At 41.6% G+C, this 17,284-nt stretch overlaps 1 protein-coding gene across 1 annotated transcript; it reads left to right on the forward strand.

The window, feature by feature from the left end:
• On the forward strand, positions 1–16,654 carry pdgfra (platelet-derived growth factor receptor, alpha polypeptide). Its single transcript, XM_063466770.1, has 29 exons — positions 1–209; positions 2,629–2,704; positions 2,784–3,059; positions 3,469–3,732; positions 4,094–4,242; positions 5,080–5,239; positions 5,654–5,846; positions 6,173–6,288; positions 6,378–6,677; positions 6,759–7,025; positions 7,172–7,296; positions 7,387–7,555; positions 7,666–7,855; positions 8,012–8,127; positions 8,223–8,349; positions 8,448–8,644; positions 9,198–9,292; positions 9,607–9,739; positions 10,045–10,149; positions 10,526–10,636; positions 11,126–11,279; positions 11,894–12,054; positions 12,362–12,477; positions 13,005–13,127; positions 13,219–13,330; positions 13,414–13,513; positions 13,679–13,784; positions 14,534–14,766; positions 14,850–16,654. The coding sequence occupies exons 2-29, from the start codon at positions 2,647–2,649 to the stop codon at positions 14,995–14,997; spliced, it is 4,404 nt and encodes a 1,467-aa protein (XP_063322840.1). The 5' UTR covers positions 1–209; positions 2,629–2,646; the 3' UTR covers positions 14,998–16,654.
• The last annotated feature ends 630 nt before the right edge of the window (positions 16,655–17,284 follow it).

The following is a 17,284-nucleotide window of genomic DNA, read 5'->3' on the forward strand; positions in this document are numbered from 1 at the left end:
ATCGAATCAGTTACAGGTCGATGTAGCTGGAGTGCAGTAGTGAAGGCAGTCGTGGATGCGGACAGAGGGTGGCACATATGCTCTCACAGAGCAGGACCTCTGAGGATTATAACCGCTGCAAAGGACCCTTTATGCTGCGGCATTTGGAGTGACCAATTCATTGTGGATATACTTACACGAAAGGAATATAAAGCAGGGATTAGTATAAGGTAATCAAGGGGTCGATTGAAACTATTTTTCTTAGTCTTTTGAAAAGTTGTCTCGTTTTGATATAATTAAGTGGGAAATCTATAGTAGATTACTGTTCTGTAAGATTAGATGGAGTTTAATTGTATTCCTAATTAGTTTAGCCAATTAATGCACCATATCATTTCGTATCATATTAATAGAAAAGTTGATCTAAAAGTTGCATTCACTTAATATGGATCGCAGGGAGCCCTTCGACCCTGCAATTTGCGTGCAGGCTTTGCATTAAACAATCCAAAAGGATTTTGGGGTTTGATTTCCTCTCCCCCTTGCACCATATGGTCTCACCCCTGGACGCCAAGCGGAGAGATCATGCTGACTCTGCTGGATAAAAGCGCTCGGTTTTAGGCTCACAGCTGGAAGTGTCAATTCGAAGACTGAAGGCTCCATTGTGGGATGCTGCTTGGCATTTAATGAGAAACACATTGGAAATTGTACATCACATTGTTTTCTAGTCTGTCCCAGGAATGTGAGGAATTAAAATGGAAAATCTGTACTGGGTGCACTTCAATAAGGCTGACTGGAGATTTCGAGCGGCAGCTGAACTGATCCAAGAGGAGAAAAAGAAGAAAGGAAGAACTTTTAGGGCCATGTCACCAACGGGTTTAACAGAGGAATACCGCTTGTGGTCAGAATTTCAAGAGTGAATACTCACAAGAATTTAAAACATTTTAACTGTATTCGACAGTTTCTTAATTTTTTATGGAAAATTATGGCACATAACCGACCCAGTGAAAGTTGAGATAAGCCAATATCAGCTGTTGCTCAACTGTGTCCAAACCCAGCGGAGGATGCGTTTGCTCTGTGGCGCATTTGTTGAGTCTCCTGCTGGGAGAGCAGAGGAAATAAAAGTGGATCGGGACGTGCACGAAGTCTTACTGCCACTTTAGGCTCAGTCAGATTTACGCGCAGTGGCTACAGAATTCTTGCCAAGCCAATGCAATTGAAAAGTCCCCTCTCGAAATTGTTTGAGACAACGCGAGTGCACAAACATGCCAAACGGATTAGGCATTTTGTCAACTGATTCCCACGCGAATATGTACTTTTGTGCACACTGGGCGCGCTAATTATAGAGCTAAACAAACCCAGGTTACCCATGGATAATTTAGTTCTTTTCGACTGAGCCAGAGCGGGCAGCCACAGGAAACAGCAAAGGGACCAGCAGCTGTATTGTCTGGGACCAGGGAAGTTACAGAAAATGGAATCTAGACCTCCCCGTCACATGTAAAACCTATTTTGAGATATAAAAAGAAAGAAAAGTACTTAAAGAGAGTTAATTGAAGGGGAGCTTAATCTTTATCAGAGTTTTCTTTGAGTGAGCCACTCAAATTATGTTGCCCCTGATTTAGAAAAAAAAAAATCCCTGATCGCCCATCAGCTTCAAAGAATATGGGGATCATAGTTGCAGAGCTACCTGAAAAAGCCAGACATAACACGATCTTTGTAAAGAATTGTTCGGAATAATGGGCTAAATTTGAGAAGGTATCAGACCTGATTATCCAGTTGATAACAGTGTTTTTATAGGTACATTTAGAATTGTAACAAAAAGGGGAGAAACAGAACAATGTGTAACCAATTTGTGCTTACATTCCATGCAAAAACTAAAATGTGCATTTATAAAACGAAAAGATAAGCTTTAGGAGAGCGAGTAAGCAAAGCGGGGGATTAGCTTCGATGCACTTATAAGGCGGACTGTGTCGCCCTCTATCGATTGGGAGCAGCCACCACTGGCTCCTATTCAAAGTACCTCGGAGTTATTAACCCTTTAAAACCCAGTGTATCATATTTGATACATGTGTTTTTGTGAGTTTTTGAGACTTCTACATCATCAGCGTGACTTTTTTTTACCCTCAAAAATGATATGAATTGCATGACAACTTTTTAATGACTAAATTGCAAAAATATGGCTTGTGTAGCAAATGTGATACAAATTAAATATCATATATAATCAGATTAAAATTTGATATATTTTTATATATTTTGTCTAACAAACACTCCGTTATCAAACAATTCAAGATTTCTGGCAGTTATTTCATGGTTCAGGTTAAAGGGTTAACGGCAGAATTGCGAGTCACAATTTGCGAATAGTAATTCTCCTCTTAATAAAATAATGGATGCATATCTGCAATAAACTTCATACGTGTACAGTTTCAGCACTAAATCAATGTGTGGCACCAGAAATGTGCAAGCATGGGGTTATCATAGCAAGCGCATGCTCGATATAATTACTTAAAGTTGGGCTTAAAGGAAGTAGAAGTCAAAATTCAAAAGTGAAAACTCCACTGATCTATTTTTTAAACATTAATGCTTTCAAATTGGATAAATCATGTAAGATCGGATAAAGTGTCCTCGTCTTTAATAAATAACCGTTTGTCTTTACAGGTCAAAGGATCCATAGTCATGGATTGGCTGAAGACGTTTGTCCTCTTTGGGGGCAGTTTGGTGGTTTTGGTTTCAGGTAAGTAAAACAGTCTGCAGGTAAATCCTTTTGATAGTTTCCCAGCTGTTTCTCTGATGTTTACCAAACTGTCTCTTAGTTACCTCTGGACTGCCTCCACCAACCATCTTGTCTGACCAGGAGGAGTTTGTCCTACAGCGCAATTCCATCTTCAATATAAGCTGCACCGGTAAAAGAAACGTGGTTTGGGAGGAACCGCTGCCGAAAAACGCCCTAGTTTATCCGGGGTATTACACTTCAACGCTCTTCATAGACAACGCAACTGTAGAAAACACAGGTTATTACACGTGCAAATACGAAGACCCGGATGAAGAACTGGAAGATGCTGAAGCAGAAATTTATGTTTTTGTCCCAGGTGAATATATTGGTCATATGCTATGCTATACCATATAACTTTTGCTCGGGCGGCTTACAGCACAAGAGTGAATTTGTGGGGGGTGTCGGTTTTTCGCGTTTAGCGGGCGCCCACATGCCATAGGCTTAGGGCGACCGCCACGGGTTTAAGTCCCACCCGTGCCCCTTTGCCGCATGTCTTCCCCTTTCTCTCTCTGCCCCCGCTTTCCTGTCGTTTCCTCACCGAATCTATCAAATAAAGCTGAAATAGGCCAACAGAGTGAATTTGAAAATACAGCTTTCGAGACATTTAAAGAATATTAGGTTGACTCTAACAGAGCATTAGCAAAAAAAAAAAAAAAACAAACAAACAAAAAAAAAAAAAAACAAAGTCATGAAGCAAATTATAAAAATCCTCTTTTTGTACCTAGATCCACATGTTCCATTTGTCCCCGAGTTACCCACAGACCTGCTTGTCTCCATGGACAATTATGGATTCAACATCCCATGTCGTGTGTCTCACTGGGACTCCTATGTCATCCTGAGAAAAGTCCCCAGTGGAGAGGCTATGCATGCCTTATACAACAGCAAAGAAGGGTTCTTCTCAAACAACCTATCTCCTGGGCAGTACCAGTGTGAAACCACTGTGAATGGCCAGATATTCCGAAGTTCTATTTACACTGTAATATCTAATGGTAAGTCAAGACAAGTGTAGTTGTAGTATGATATACTCTCATTTTATTAAAAAAGAAACAGGAGCTATAGAGATGGTAAATGGCAGGATAAAGATAAAAAAAAAAAGAAGAATAACTGAACAGCTGGAAACACTCCTGTTTATGAAGAGAAGGCTACAGGGTGATCTCACTGCATGACATTATGTCATTATTACAGAAGTGGGATGACTTCACATGCATGTTTGCACTCTCTGTGTGTTTGTGTGTGTGTGTTGGTGTATAACCACCACTCTGTGATAAATCAAGTCACGGTAATCAGGCTGCCACACGTGATGTGAGAGATTGTGTTGCTGATAAATGCTCTCCGCTGGTCCCTCTTTAGACCCTATGGAGGGGAAGGATTTTGAGGATTCTGACATGGAGATAATAGCCAGTGAAGAGACACTGCGAGCAGGGCAGCCTTTCAACATCACATGCATCGTTCCTTCTGGCCTGGACTTCCAACAGCAGTGGCTCCATCCTAAAAAACAGGCAAGATGCAGTCATTTCCCTCTGTGTTTTCCCATTTTAATTAAATTTAGTCTCCTATACAGCTTCAGCCACTCGTCCACTTCATCTTGCAGTGTGTCCTTCTACCCAATGTCATTTCCAAGCCAGCAGTACTGAGCCTTAAATAAGAAAATAATGGTTTTGGACCCAAAGCTAGCAGTGGCAAGTGGAATATAGCTCAGAGGACAGCCTTTAGTGGTTACAAATTATGTGTTAGGAAAGCAGCAACTGAAGGTTGGGTCTTTATTGTGAGGATGTAAGCCAAACACAGCACTTTTGCATAGAGTTAACTGCCACAGCTATCTTGAGGGAAAGAAGCAGTTTAAAAGAAGGGCAAGAGGAACCATAGTAAATCTTTGACCCCACTGACCTTGAAACATGTCGGACAGATGTTATCTGCACCTGTAAACCAGCTAAACATTTAATGCTTTTAAAGTGTTATGTTGAAGGGTCAGAGCAAGTTGCATTTGTAACTTAAGTTTGTTTATATTCAGATACTTAATCTATGTGGCACATTTTGCATGGGATTCCTTTAAGCCCTTTTCCAGAGATGGTCAGGGTAGGAACACAGGACTTACGACTCCTGGTTTTGGTCTCAGCTGCAATTACAGGCTCTTTAAAAGCCTCTGTGATCCTAATTTATCTCCTGTGGCCTAGCAAGTGTTTTAACCATTAGCCTTCAGCACCACGACATACAGATTCTGATATACAGATGTTGTATCTGTAAAAGGGAAAACTCTGTGAATTACAACATTCAGATATCATATTGCTAATATTTTTTTTCTCTGGTGATCTCACACTGTTCTTTTGTGTCTATAGGCTAAGGATGCAGTTTTGATGAAGGAAACTTTTCCTGAGCGGGTCGTCTACATCCTCAGTATCCCACGAGCCACCTCACAGGACAGTGGCACCTATGAGTGCTCTGTTACAGACAAAAGCGGTGAGGTCAGAGTCAAAAAGGTGGCTGTGACGGTCTTTGGTGAGTCATCCCCCAGAAACTTTTCCTAGATACCATCAATGAGTTTCCAGCAGAGCTGTAATAATGTGAATAACTGCGTGAACGGCCGACTTAAAATCAGTTATATCATATATATTTAACATTCTCATCATCATTCAGGTCAAATTAGTAGTTTCGCATATGTACACAAAGTGCTTTCAACAGTGTGTGGAAGTCATTTTCTGCTATCCAACCATAAAACATCACCACTGCTTTCAGCATCAGCTACTGTGTTTTATAGGATGGGTTCAACAGATGTGTGTCAGGTCTTCATTTCACCTTCAGCCTCCCTGTCAATGTGCCTTCTTCCCAGTCCTTGACTTGCACCACTGTTAACTTTTCCTCACTCACTTTAACCCATTTTAACCTGCAGTCGTCTGCTTTTTCCTTTTGCAGAGGAGAATTCTTTTGTGGCCATGGACCACAGTGGGATTTTATCCACAGAATTTGTCCACAGTTTTGAGGAGACAGAGTTTACTATCATTATTGACGCATACCCAGCCCCCAAAGTGACATGGATGAGAGATGGAAAAGACTTACAAGTGAACTACTACCTCTTTACTACGACTAGCCACCAGGGAGGAAATCGGTGAGGAAAAATATTCTTTGTTATTAGATTTTTATGCAGGAAAATTCAACATTGACAGCAGTTATTTAGTTTGAAGGTCTTATGGTGGTTGTATAACATAACATCTCCCACAAGTAGCGGCAAAACTAGTAACATTTAAAAAAAAAAAAAAAAAGACATGTATGACAATGAGATGTAAATGTGATTTTAGCGTAAATGTGCAGAGCTAGATTGGGTGTTTTCTGTCAACATGCTAAGATGGATGAGGTGCTGTCACCATAATGCTCACTTTACACATGTGGGAAACTTATTTAAAATTTATAGATATTTATCATTTTCTTACCCAGGTATCTGAGCACTTTGAAGTTCAGACATCCTCTGGAAAAAGACAATGGAAATTATACCATAATTGCTCAAAGTGACTCTCACACTGCTCAGTTCTCCTTTAACTTGCACGTGAAAGGTAAGAAAGACAGACTGACAGACTGACAGACCATAGAGTATTTAGGACCTATAGAAGATTTATGACCCACTGTATGTGTCTTCTTTCAGCTCCCACTGCAGGAATGATCCCATCATCTTCAGTCCCTGTGCTGCTGCCAGAGCTGGACGAGATGGTAGTTACTCTCCACACCCCTTTCACCTTGACCTGTCATGGACAGGAAGAACTGGGCTGGGAGACGCCAATCAATGTATCTGAGCAAACGCAAGAGGACCCCAACGGCTTGTTTATCAGCACCATCACAGTGGATAGTGCCACAGCAAGCCACACTGGCTACTACACGTGCTTTTATAGTAGAACTATCACTGAGGATACAGCAGAATTTAGCAGAATCTACATTTATGTTCCAGGTATGGAGTAAACTGAGCTTGTTTGTTTTGTGTGTTTGATTTTATTTTCTGGTGTGAGAATCTTGTTTTATTCCTACACAGACCCCGATGTCCCCTTTCTGGAATCACTGATACCTTTTAGCAACCACGTCCTGTCTGGATACGATGAGATGGAGATCCAGTGTCGAGTGTCTGATCCAAATGCTAACGTAACTCTGGTTAACAGTGACACCCAGCAGCCTGTGCCTAGTATTTATGACAGCAAGAGGGGCGCTTTGGGGATATTCACTGCTGGAACCTATGTCTGCAAGGCCGTCATAAATGGAGACGAATTCTACAGCGAGGAATACATTGTCCATGGCTGGACAGGTGCGTTTTCTTGCGTTTGTGAATATGTAAGACAAAGACACAAGTTTAGCATCCTACATGTTAATTCTAAGCTTTCAGCTTGAACTTCTTTGATCAAGATTTACCTCTGCACCATCATTTTAACTTGATAAAATGTTGTATCGCAGATGAGCTGGATGTTGAGTTGACAGCGAAAAAGACTGCTCTGCTGGTGGGCGACACAATAACTGTCACCTGTCTGGCTCGGGGATCTGAGATTCTGGAAGATCACTGGAAGTATCCTGGCAAACTGGTGAATGTCATTTTGACTCCAACTGTATTTAATGTTGTTTTAAAATTGTTTGTAACTAAGCATCTCTGATGTTCCTTTTTTGTTTGGCAGGCAAATCGTGGTACAAAAACAGTGCGAGAAAATAAGAGAACTCAGGAGATCTTTTATACCCTGACCATCCCACAAGCTTCAACCAAAGACAGCGGCATCTACTCTTGCTCCATCACTGACATACTGAGTAACAGGGGCCAGACGAAACAACTAGCTATTCAAGTTTATGGTATAAAACCTTCCTTATCCAGAGTGAATATCATGTATACTATTCTGAGGTCTTTCTTTTTACAATGATATATTACTGATTATCTTTTGGACTCTCTTCATGTCTCACAGCAAGTGAGTTCTTGTCCGTCAAGCCAGAGTTCAGAGAATACGAATCTGCAGCGCTGGATGAAGTCCGGGAGTTCAGGGCTGTTGTCAACTCCTTCCCAAGTGTTCATGTCAGCTGGTTTAAAGATGGCTACCCACTCAGCGATGTGACTGCAGAGATCTCCACCATCACCCGGAAGACCAGTGAAACCAGGTGAAACGCCACTAATGGCAGCAGAGCTAATGACAACCTCAAAGTAAAATTCTCATGCATTAGCTAGTTTACCTTTTAATTAGTTAGAGTGGATGCGACTGTGAGCTGTCACTACTGGGTGCTTATTGGAACTTCTGGTTGTGTTGTTCTTTACAGCTACATGAGTGTTCTCACCCTGATCCGAGCCAAGGAGGAGGACAGTGGGAACTACACCATGCGGGTGGAGAACGGAAACCAAAGTCGTGATATCAGTTTAATCCTTGAAGTCAAAGGTCAGAGAAATCAATTCCCATGAATACTGCTCTGACAACCTTTTAGCCTCAGTTAAAGTCTGTTTTTTCTCATGCTTACACTGACTGTGTTACAGTGCCTGCAGTCATTGTTGATCTGATGGACGTCCACCATGGCTCACCTCAAGGCCAGTCTGTGGTTTGCATTACCAGAGGGCAGCCGACACCCATGGTGGAGTGGTTTGTCTGCAAGAATATCAAACAGTACGTCCAGTCTTCTTTGAGAAAACATTCATTTGTTTCTAGACCTCTCTATATACACACATGCACTACATAGTCTTTTTACTGCTGTTACCATCCAGTTGCGCTAATGATTCGTCTTCGTGGGTGCCCATCCCTGCCAACTCCACTGAGATCACATTGGACTCACACATTGATGAAGACAATAACCTGGAGAGCCAGGTCATGTTTGGTCATCTGGAAAGCACAATGGCAGTGCGCTGCCTGGCCAGGAATGAAATGGCTGTTGTCAGCAGGGAGGTCAAACTAGTGTCCAATGGTGAGCGCACACAAACATATTTCACTGCATCCTTTTTAATAACCTCCTTTTTTTAACCTAGCTTTGAAATGATGTTGTTTTTTCCACCTTTTATCCTCCAAATTTCCTTTAATTTTTGACGCTCAGGGTGTGATGTGCTCTGTAAAGACTGTTTAGGGCCAGCTTAGCTCTGCCAGTGTTGTAGCAGCTGTCAGCTGATGACTTTTTAGTGGCGCAACTGATGGTGGGTCATGAGGAAAGGGCTCTTCTTCTGACAGCTAATTTTTGGGACTCCAGGAATCACTAGGCCATTTGGTCCTTTCAAATGAGCTTCACAATTTCACCCCCATCTCCCTACAACAGCTTCTCATCTCCACCCCATCCCCCCCACTTCTGTGTTGTTTTCTCAACACGACTTTTTGGCTTAACTCTCTGCGCACGCTGTGGTTTTCATATTTCTTATGCAATAAATAAAGCACATTTCACTGCAAGAATTTCAGTAGACATGTTGCATCCACGTGATTAATGCATGATCCATTTAACATGTGTGACTGCTGGATTTCCTCTTGAACAGGCCCTCACCCTGAGCTGACTGTAGCTGCTGCTGTGCTGGTGCTCCTGGTCATTGTCATCATCTCACTCATTGTCTTGGTTGTTATCTGGAAACAGGTATTGTTGTGATCATTTTTGCATTTTATCCCCACTTCTCACCTGCTCACCTGTTCATCCATTTCTCTTTTTTCAGCATACATAATGCACTGCAGATTTTACTCTGAGATTTCAACTGGACACTATTAGTCTTTTCACCTGCAAAATATCTGGATATTGCATAATCAGCTCCTGAACTTAAAAATTTCTTTTGAGACAATAAAGGAAATTTAATTTGTGTGTGGATCTGCAAAACAAAGACCCCAATACTGTTAGAACAAAAGTAAATTTGCAAAGGTTAATTAACCATCTTTTATGCGTTCTTTGTCTCCCAGAAACCACGTTATGAAATCCGCTGGAGGGTCATAGAATCTGTGAGCCCAGACGGTCATGAGTACATCTATGTGGATCCCATGCAGCTTCCCTATGACTCCAGATGGGAGTTTCCCCGTGACAGACTGGTGCTTGGTGAGCTGACAGTCATTTTTTATATGCTAACTCTATAGAGGCTCTGTGGCCTCCCTGGTGGGATGTTCCAGCCAGGATGGCTCACTCTTTCTTTGAAGTTAGGGTGCGATAAACTAATCCAGCTTGAGGTTTTTCTGCCTGGGATTTGTTTTGAGTCAGTGATCAAGGGGACAGTCAATCACTGGAAAGAGTCACAGATGAGAGAGCAGAAGCATGCAAAGTGTATGGATGTGTTTGTATGCCTGAGCAGTTTCTTTTGTTTTTATTACAAGGAATTTGATCCCCTGTTGTCGCGTCTTTCACAGGTCGTATCTTGGGCTCTGGAGCCTTTGGGAAGGTGGTAGAGGGCACCGCCTATGGACTCAGCCGCTCGCAACCTGTCATGAAGGTGGCAGTGAAAATGCTGAAACGTGAGTTTAACAGTTGCCATGTCATAACTGCTGCCAATTCAGTAGTAAATAAAATAAGCCTTGAAAAAATTCTAACAATGAATTCAGTCAGTGGCACAGGTCTGTCTATATACATTATCACATATTACTGGGAAAACAGCTGACAGCTGATTTTATATGTTGAAGGAACTCAGGGGGGTGGTAAAGTGAAAGCTGTAAAGACAAGAAAAATACCTAAGAGTTTTCACTATAGTGAAGACAGGACACTACAGTGAAAGATTTTTGTCTTTAGTCCCATATCTTATGATAAAAGTCTTTAGATATGGGACTGAGTGGTTTGTTGTTGGTTTGACTGAGTGTGTGATGTGATAGTCATGCTTGCTGTACCTTCTTTCAGCCACAGCACGCTCCAGTGAGAAACAGGCCCTGATGTCTGAACTCAAGATCATGACTCATCTTGGACCCCATCTCAACATTGTTAACCTCCTGGGAGCATGCACCAAGTCAGGTAAATAACCCACACAAACCAAGGACATAAAGACACATAAACACACACACACACACACACACACACACACACACACACACACACACACACACACACACACACACACACACACACACACACACACACACACTTTCATAAGCAAACATGTAAGGTAGTATAATGACTGTTTATCATAACCACTGTTGCCTCTCCTATGTTATTTAGTCACCACTTTACAAAGACACACAAACAATAACACCCACATTTGTATGCATGCACTCACACAAACACTCTTTCAAATTTGGGAACTGCAGACATTTATAATCGTAACAGCCCAAAAAGATTGACAGCCTTCCTCAGCTCTTGCTGGGTGTGGTATTTTAATAGGCTTTTTATGGGAAAGTGGAGGCTTGCCCTCTTGACTGTGCTTTTAGCCTTTTATGAGCCTCTGATAAGATTAGCCTGCAGACTGACGCCAATGCACGACTTCATCTTCTGTGTTGTTCCCAGGCCCTATCTACATTATCACTGAGTACTGCTTCTATGGGGACCTGGTTAACTATCTGCACAAGAACAGGGAGAACTTCCTCAGTCTGAACCCCGAGAAGAACAAGAAGGAGCTGGATATCTTTGGAATCAACCCTGCAGATGAAAGCAGCAGGAGGTACAACATATAGAAGATATTTCTCACATCTGCACATATATCACAAATAATGTATTTTCATTTGTGGAATGATATTTTTTTTCCATGCAGACAGTTATCAAAAGGTACTTTGCAAAAAGACCAAACATCCTCAAGTCTTTACAAGCCCAAGCAACCGTTTACAACACGTGCACTCACATTGTCCATCTACCCCCAATCAGTAACTCTATCACCAGTTTCTCCATGGTTGAGGAGGTTGTCTGGCATCTTTGCCTAATCAGATCACAGTCTGAAGTGGTCTCCGCTTTCAATTTAATTGCGTTACTATGGAGGTACCTGTTAATTGTGTCCACCCAAATCCTCATGGTAAAATAGCAGCCCCCTCTCGCTCTCTTTTGAGGCTCATCTGTGTTGATGGATGACTCACAGTGACCACACCTCAAAATGACCATAACACAATTTAATCCTGGCTACCATGTTATCCTCAACCACATCTTCCTCTAACCTCAGCCTAGGGGAGTGAGAGGATTTAAGGACACACACACATATAAACTGACATGCACATAATTTGTAGAATGTATTTTTGCTATAGGTTGCCATCACTAACAACGTTCCTTTCTTGTCTTTGCTCCCAGTTATGTGATCCTGTCATTTGAAAGCAAAGGGGACTACATGGATATGAAGCAGGCTGACAGCACTCAGTATGTGCCCATGCTGGAGATGAGCAATGCCTCCAAGTACTCAGACATCCAGCGGTCTAACTATGACCATCCACCCTCGCAGAAAGACTCGAGTGGTACGCACCGACTTCCTGTCCTGCTTCTTGCTCTGCCCTCAGAGTTATTGATGTGGACTTGTTTGGCCTTGGTGCTATGTTTGAGTCAGTGTTTTAGCCAGGGGGTACACCCTGTCAGAATTTTAGGACTGGTAAAACCCTGTAATTACATGGAGAGGATAATTGCAGCACATGCATAATAATGCCTCATTTCTCCCTGCCATTAGTAAAAGCCAGGTTTGCGCAGGCAGTGCTATATTTGCAATACACGTTGAACATATACTCGCGTAACGCTTCAGGGTATGTTTGTGTGTGTTTTCTAAACCAGAAGGTGAAATGGAAATCATGCTGTCAGACGACGTAAATGAAGGCCTCACCACCACTGACCTGCTCAGCTTTACATACCAGGTGGCCAAAGGCATGGAGTTTCTTGCCTCCAAAAATGTAAGTTTAAAATAATTTTTTTTTCACGCACAGATCTACAACCTTGCATTCCCCTGCTTCCCTCTGCACTAATCGCAGGTTGTAGGTTTTGTGCTTTGACCTATATGAAGACAGCCATACTGGCCAAAGGGGCGAACTAAGGAATCAGCGGTTGTGTGATAAGCAGTCCCATGAAGGCTGCTGAGCCCACTCCAGAAAGAGGCCAGGAACTGAATATAGTAGCAGCACAGCCAGAGCTAGAATTACCAGACAGGGACGCACTGCAGCCAGAAGTTTTTCATTCAGCTTCATAGTTATTATCCCTAAATATCCAATGGTCACAGACATCCCTCCAACTGGCATGTATACACAAAGAGTATGCTTTATAAAGCATTATGAAACTGCATTAAAAATATACTTGAGAGAGTAGCTATGGGAGCAGAGTGTACTGTTTTGAGCTCGAAGAGAATATGAGTTTAAGAGAGAACTGAGAACAGCTATGTCGTTCAATGAAGTGCTAATCAGGTTTCCTTACTTTCTTTCAACAGTGTGTACATCGAGACCTTGCAGCCAGGAATGTCCTTCTCTCTCAGGGCAAGATAGTGAAGATCTGTGACTTTGGATTGGCTAGAGACATCATGCATGACAACAACTATGTATCCAAAGGGAGCGTAAGTGTTTCTTCTCCAGATAAGTTATACTGTAGTTTAAAAAATAACAGATTCAACAATAGCTGAAGATTTTGTTTCTGCCGTAAAACAGACTTTTCTCCCGGTGAAGTGGATGGCACCAGAGAGTATTTTTGATAACTTGTACACAACTCTGAGCGACGTGTGGTCTTACGGCATCCTCCTCTGGGAGATATTCTCCCTAGGTGAGTCCCAGCAAACCTCTGTTAAAGAAAAGCAAATCCAAATATTGGTTGAGAAACTCACGTGAATATGTCTCTGTGCAAAGGTGGCACCCCGTACCCAGGGATGGTGGTGGACTCGAGTTTCTACAACAAGATCAAGAGTGGATACAGGATGTCAAAACCAGAGCATGCACCTCATGATGTGTATGTAGGGGTTCACATAATGGTTATACAGTTGCTTTGTTGGGGTGTTAATTTCTGAGCTGTGATATACAGCATCTCGAATCTGTCAAGATAAATGTACAAAGTGCAAGACAGCTTGTATGTTCTCGACGATTGCATCAGATCACATGTTTGTTGCTTTTTCAGGTATGAGATGATGATGAAGTGCTGGAATAGTGAGCCAGAGAAGAGGCCAGCTTTCCTGGGTCTGAGTGAAACAGTAGCTTCGTTGTTACCCTCCAGCTACAAGAGGGTGAGTCTCCTTGTGACCTCTTACAGCCTCAGAGCTCTGTGGAAACTTAACACCTGCTTTCAAGATTTACCTCTGCTCATTCTTGACCTCATGGTTGGACCTGTGCATTCTGTTACCCTTTTATTTTTTTCATTTTCTGGCTGTTTATTGGCTTTTTAGGTATCATTTACCAAGCATGTGTTTAAAATACAGGCTGTGTATTTAAAGCCGTTTCCACTCCCTCTGCATTTGGATTTTTTTGTAAGCTCTCTCGCGTTTTCTTAAAAAAACAAAAAACAACGAAGAAAAACCCACATACACACAGATGCAAGCACACAAACCTACAAGTGATTAGAGTGCAAATGCAGCAGCTGGATGTCAGAGCGGCTGGCCTAATGACACAGCCCCAGTTCTTGCCTCCACCACCCAGTCTTAATGTGCCACTACACATGGCACATCAAACCGGCCTCACCTCTGCCTTCCCCACAGTGTAAATGGCTGGTGGCAGAGCACGAACCAGCTCCTGTTTTAGCACCTCACGCTAGCATGAGATATGTAATTTTCAGTTTAGATCGCACCATCCAGCTGGCAAATGAGCTAGTGATTACACACAACATACCGCTCTTCTCCAGTCCTGTGGCTCCATAGTGCTATGGTTATTCTGTGAATTGAATCATCATTGCTTTTGTGCAACAGGAAAAAGTTATATCTTTTGTTTCCACCATGTAATGGTATCTAGTTCTAATGGGCCCATGTTGTTTTTGATTCAGCAATACGAAAGAGTAAACCACGAGTTCCTGAAGAGCGACCACCCTGCTGTTACTCGGGTATGCATGGAAAATGAGGACTACATTGGGATTGCCTACAAAAACCAGGGGAAGCTGAAAGACAGAGAAAGTGGCTTCGATGAACAGCGGTTGAGCTCTGATAGTGGCTATATCATTCCCCTTCCTGACCTGGAGCCTATATCTGACGAAGAATATGGAAAGAGGAACAGACACAGGTAAAAGTCAGTGACTTTTGCTGCAGTTCACAGTGTTACGCTTCAGATGAGATTAACTTGTGTGTTATTTATGCCCCCTGTAGCTCTCAAACATCTGAAGAGAGCGCCATTGAGACAGGCTCCAGCAGTTCCACCTTTGCTAAGCGTGAGGGTGAGACTCTGGAGGACATCACGCTGCTGGATGAGATGTGTCTAGACTGTAGTGACCTGGTGGAAGACAGTTTTCTGTGACAACTGCTCAGCCTATATAGCATTGGCAGAAAAGACAAGGGGTGTGAGGATATGGGAATCTAGAGAAAGACCTGTAAATGAACCAAAGACTGTTCTGTCAACCCTCTAGCCCCGCCATCCCTCCTATCAGTCACCCCATCAGAGAGAGAGGACAGAACAAAACCACTTCAGTATCTGGATGACTCTGTGGTGACATCGCTACCCCTCGGACATTGCCCCCCCGTCCCTGTGGGCTGGAGATGAGAGTGAGCAGAAGGTTACTCAAAGAACTCAGAAGACTCAGAGCCTGTGTGTTGGAGACATCTAGATAAAAAGATCAAATTTGTCTTTGTACTTTGCAGAGCTTTATTCTATCGGGCATTCTTTTAACAGCAATATAAGCAACAAGGGACAAATTAAACATGTTATTCAGAACTTTGATTGAACACCGCGGGACGTCATTCATATGGTATCTATAAAACCACTATAGTGCACTATTTAAACTATATGATTCCAACACTAGCAACAACTTTGGCAGGTAAACACACTCCATACTCACCTGCTGCAAGAGAAGCACCTGATGCTGGTACAATCAGTAGCAATACTTGGATTTTAAAGCACAAAATTTGGACTATGTGCATTTTTTGTATATAACCATTTAATGTATTCAGTGGTTAAGTACATACAGTAATTCAAATTTATTTTTTTACTTTATCAATATATAAACATGTTTAGTTTGTGAATTCCGAGTAGATTTTGACCACAGCGGTTTGTATGGTTAGGAGAAATGAGCTTCTGAGTTGCTTCTTGGCACTGCGCTTTTTGCAGAAATACAAATTCAAACATTTGTTCTCAGATGAAGTCCCCAGTCATATCTGTCATATAGGCTTTGTCTAACGAAGTGTGATTGTAATGTAAATAGCTTCAGAGTTGTTATATAAGAAAGAATTATTGGGATAGCACTCAAATATTTTATAAACACATGTTAAGCTTGTCCACCCTTATTCACCCGATTGGAGACAATAATTTTGTGAAAAAAAAGGAGATAATTCTCCCTTCTTCAGTCAGAGAAACATTAAAACATCACAGTAGACAGTCAAATATATTAGTTTTCTCATGCAAATATGGGAATCATAAAATAATAGAGATCAAAAGACATTTGTATCAGTAAATATGGCAGCATGGTCAATAAAAAGTATATAGTGCTTTACCAGAAGGTTACATCCTCTAACCTCATATTTTATCTGTTGTCCTGATGTCTATTAGCAGGTTCTAGTTATAAGAAGACAGTAGATAAACTACAGATTCATTTTTATATGATGTCATACATCAATTATCTGTAGACTCTTTATAACCCTCTGTATCTTCCTGCTGCTGAACCAGCTGTGCCACTGCCTCCTTCTCTTTTACTGTGACATAAACTACATACAGTTGTTGCACTTTCCTGTATTTTTGTCTTGCTGTTGTCGTTTGATGTTGCTGACAAATTAGCTCTCGTCTAGTTTTGGTCTTAGATGCTTAAGGCAGGCTGTATGGATGTGAATGTTTGTGGTGCGGGTGAGTGATGTGTTGTTGTCAGTACCCTACCTGTAAGTAAAGGTAATCACACCCAGTATGATGATTCAATACTGTGCTTCATTATTTTACATCATGTACATTCAGATGATTTATATTTCAATAAATGATTTATAATGTAAAAAAAAAAATCATGTTCTATTGCTCTTTGTGATTTTTAAGCATTGCACACCCAAACAGAAAATACATAGGAATAGGAAATTATTTCTGAGGCATTTTTCAATACAGAATAAATTAAAATAAAGTGATCTATTAAAAGAATTTGCTTACAGAGATATAACATGCCATGAAGATGCAGCAAAAGAAAAATAATTAGAATAATTATATAAATGGCATTGATTCCCTACATCTGACTGTAATATTCTAATAAACCAATATAAATGGCAAAAGAAACAGAATTGCCTTTTGCCTAAATCAGTGTCATCATCTTGATGCATTCTCAAACATCCAGGAAAGTAAATCTCCAAAAGTTGATTCTGTTCATCTGGACGTAGCATTTTGTGGGAGAAACGTTTCGTCACTCATCCAAGTGACTTCTTCAGTCTCAGCTGACTGCAGGTTTCCCCAATCTTATAAACAGTACATTTGCATAATGACTGAAACCAGCCCACTGAAGGAACAATGGGCTGGGAGGTCAGTTCCTTAATCAGAATTATGCAAATTCTCATGACCATTGATCAACAATCACTGACCAAAACCCACTGATCAATGGCCATGAGTACCATTCACAGAG

The sequence above is a fragment of the Pelmatolapia mariae genome, linkage group LG23 (genome assembly GCF_036321145.2).
Source record: "Pelmatolapia mariae isolate MD_Pm_ZW linkage group LG23, Pm_UMD_F_2, whole genome shotgun sequence".
Lineage (NCBI taxonomy): Eukaryota > Metazoa > Chordata > Actinopteri > Cichliformes > Cichlidae > Pelmatolapia > Pelmatolapia mariae.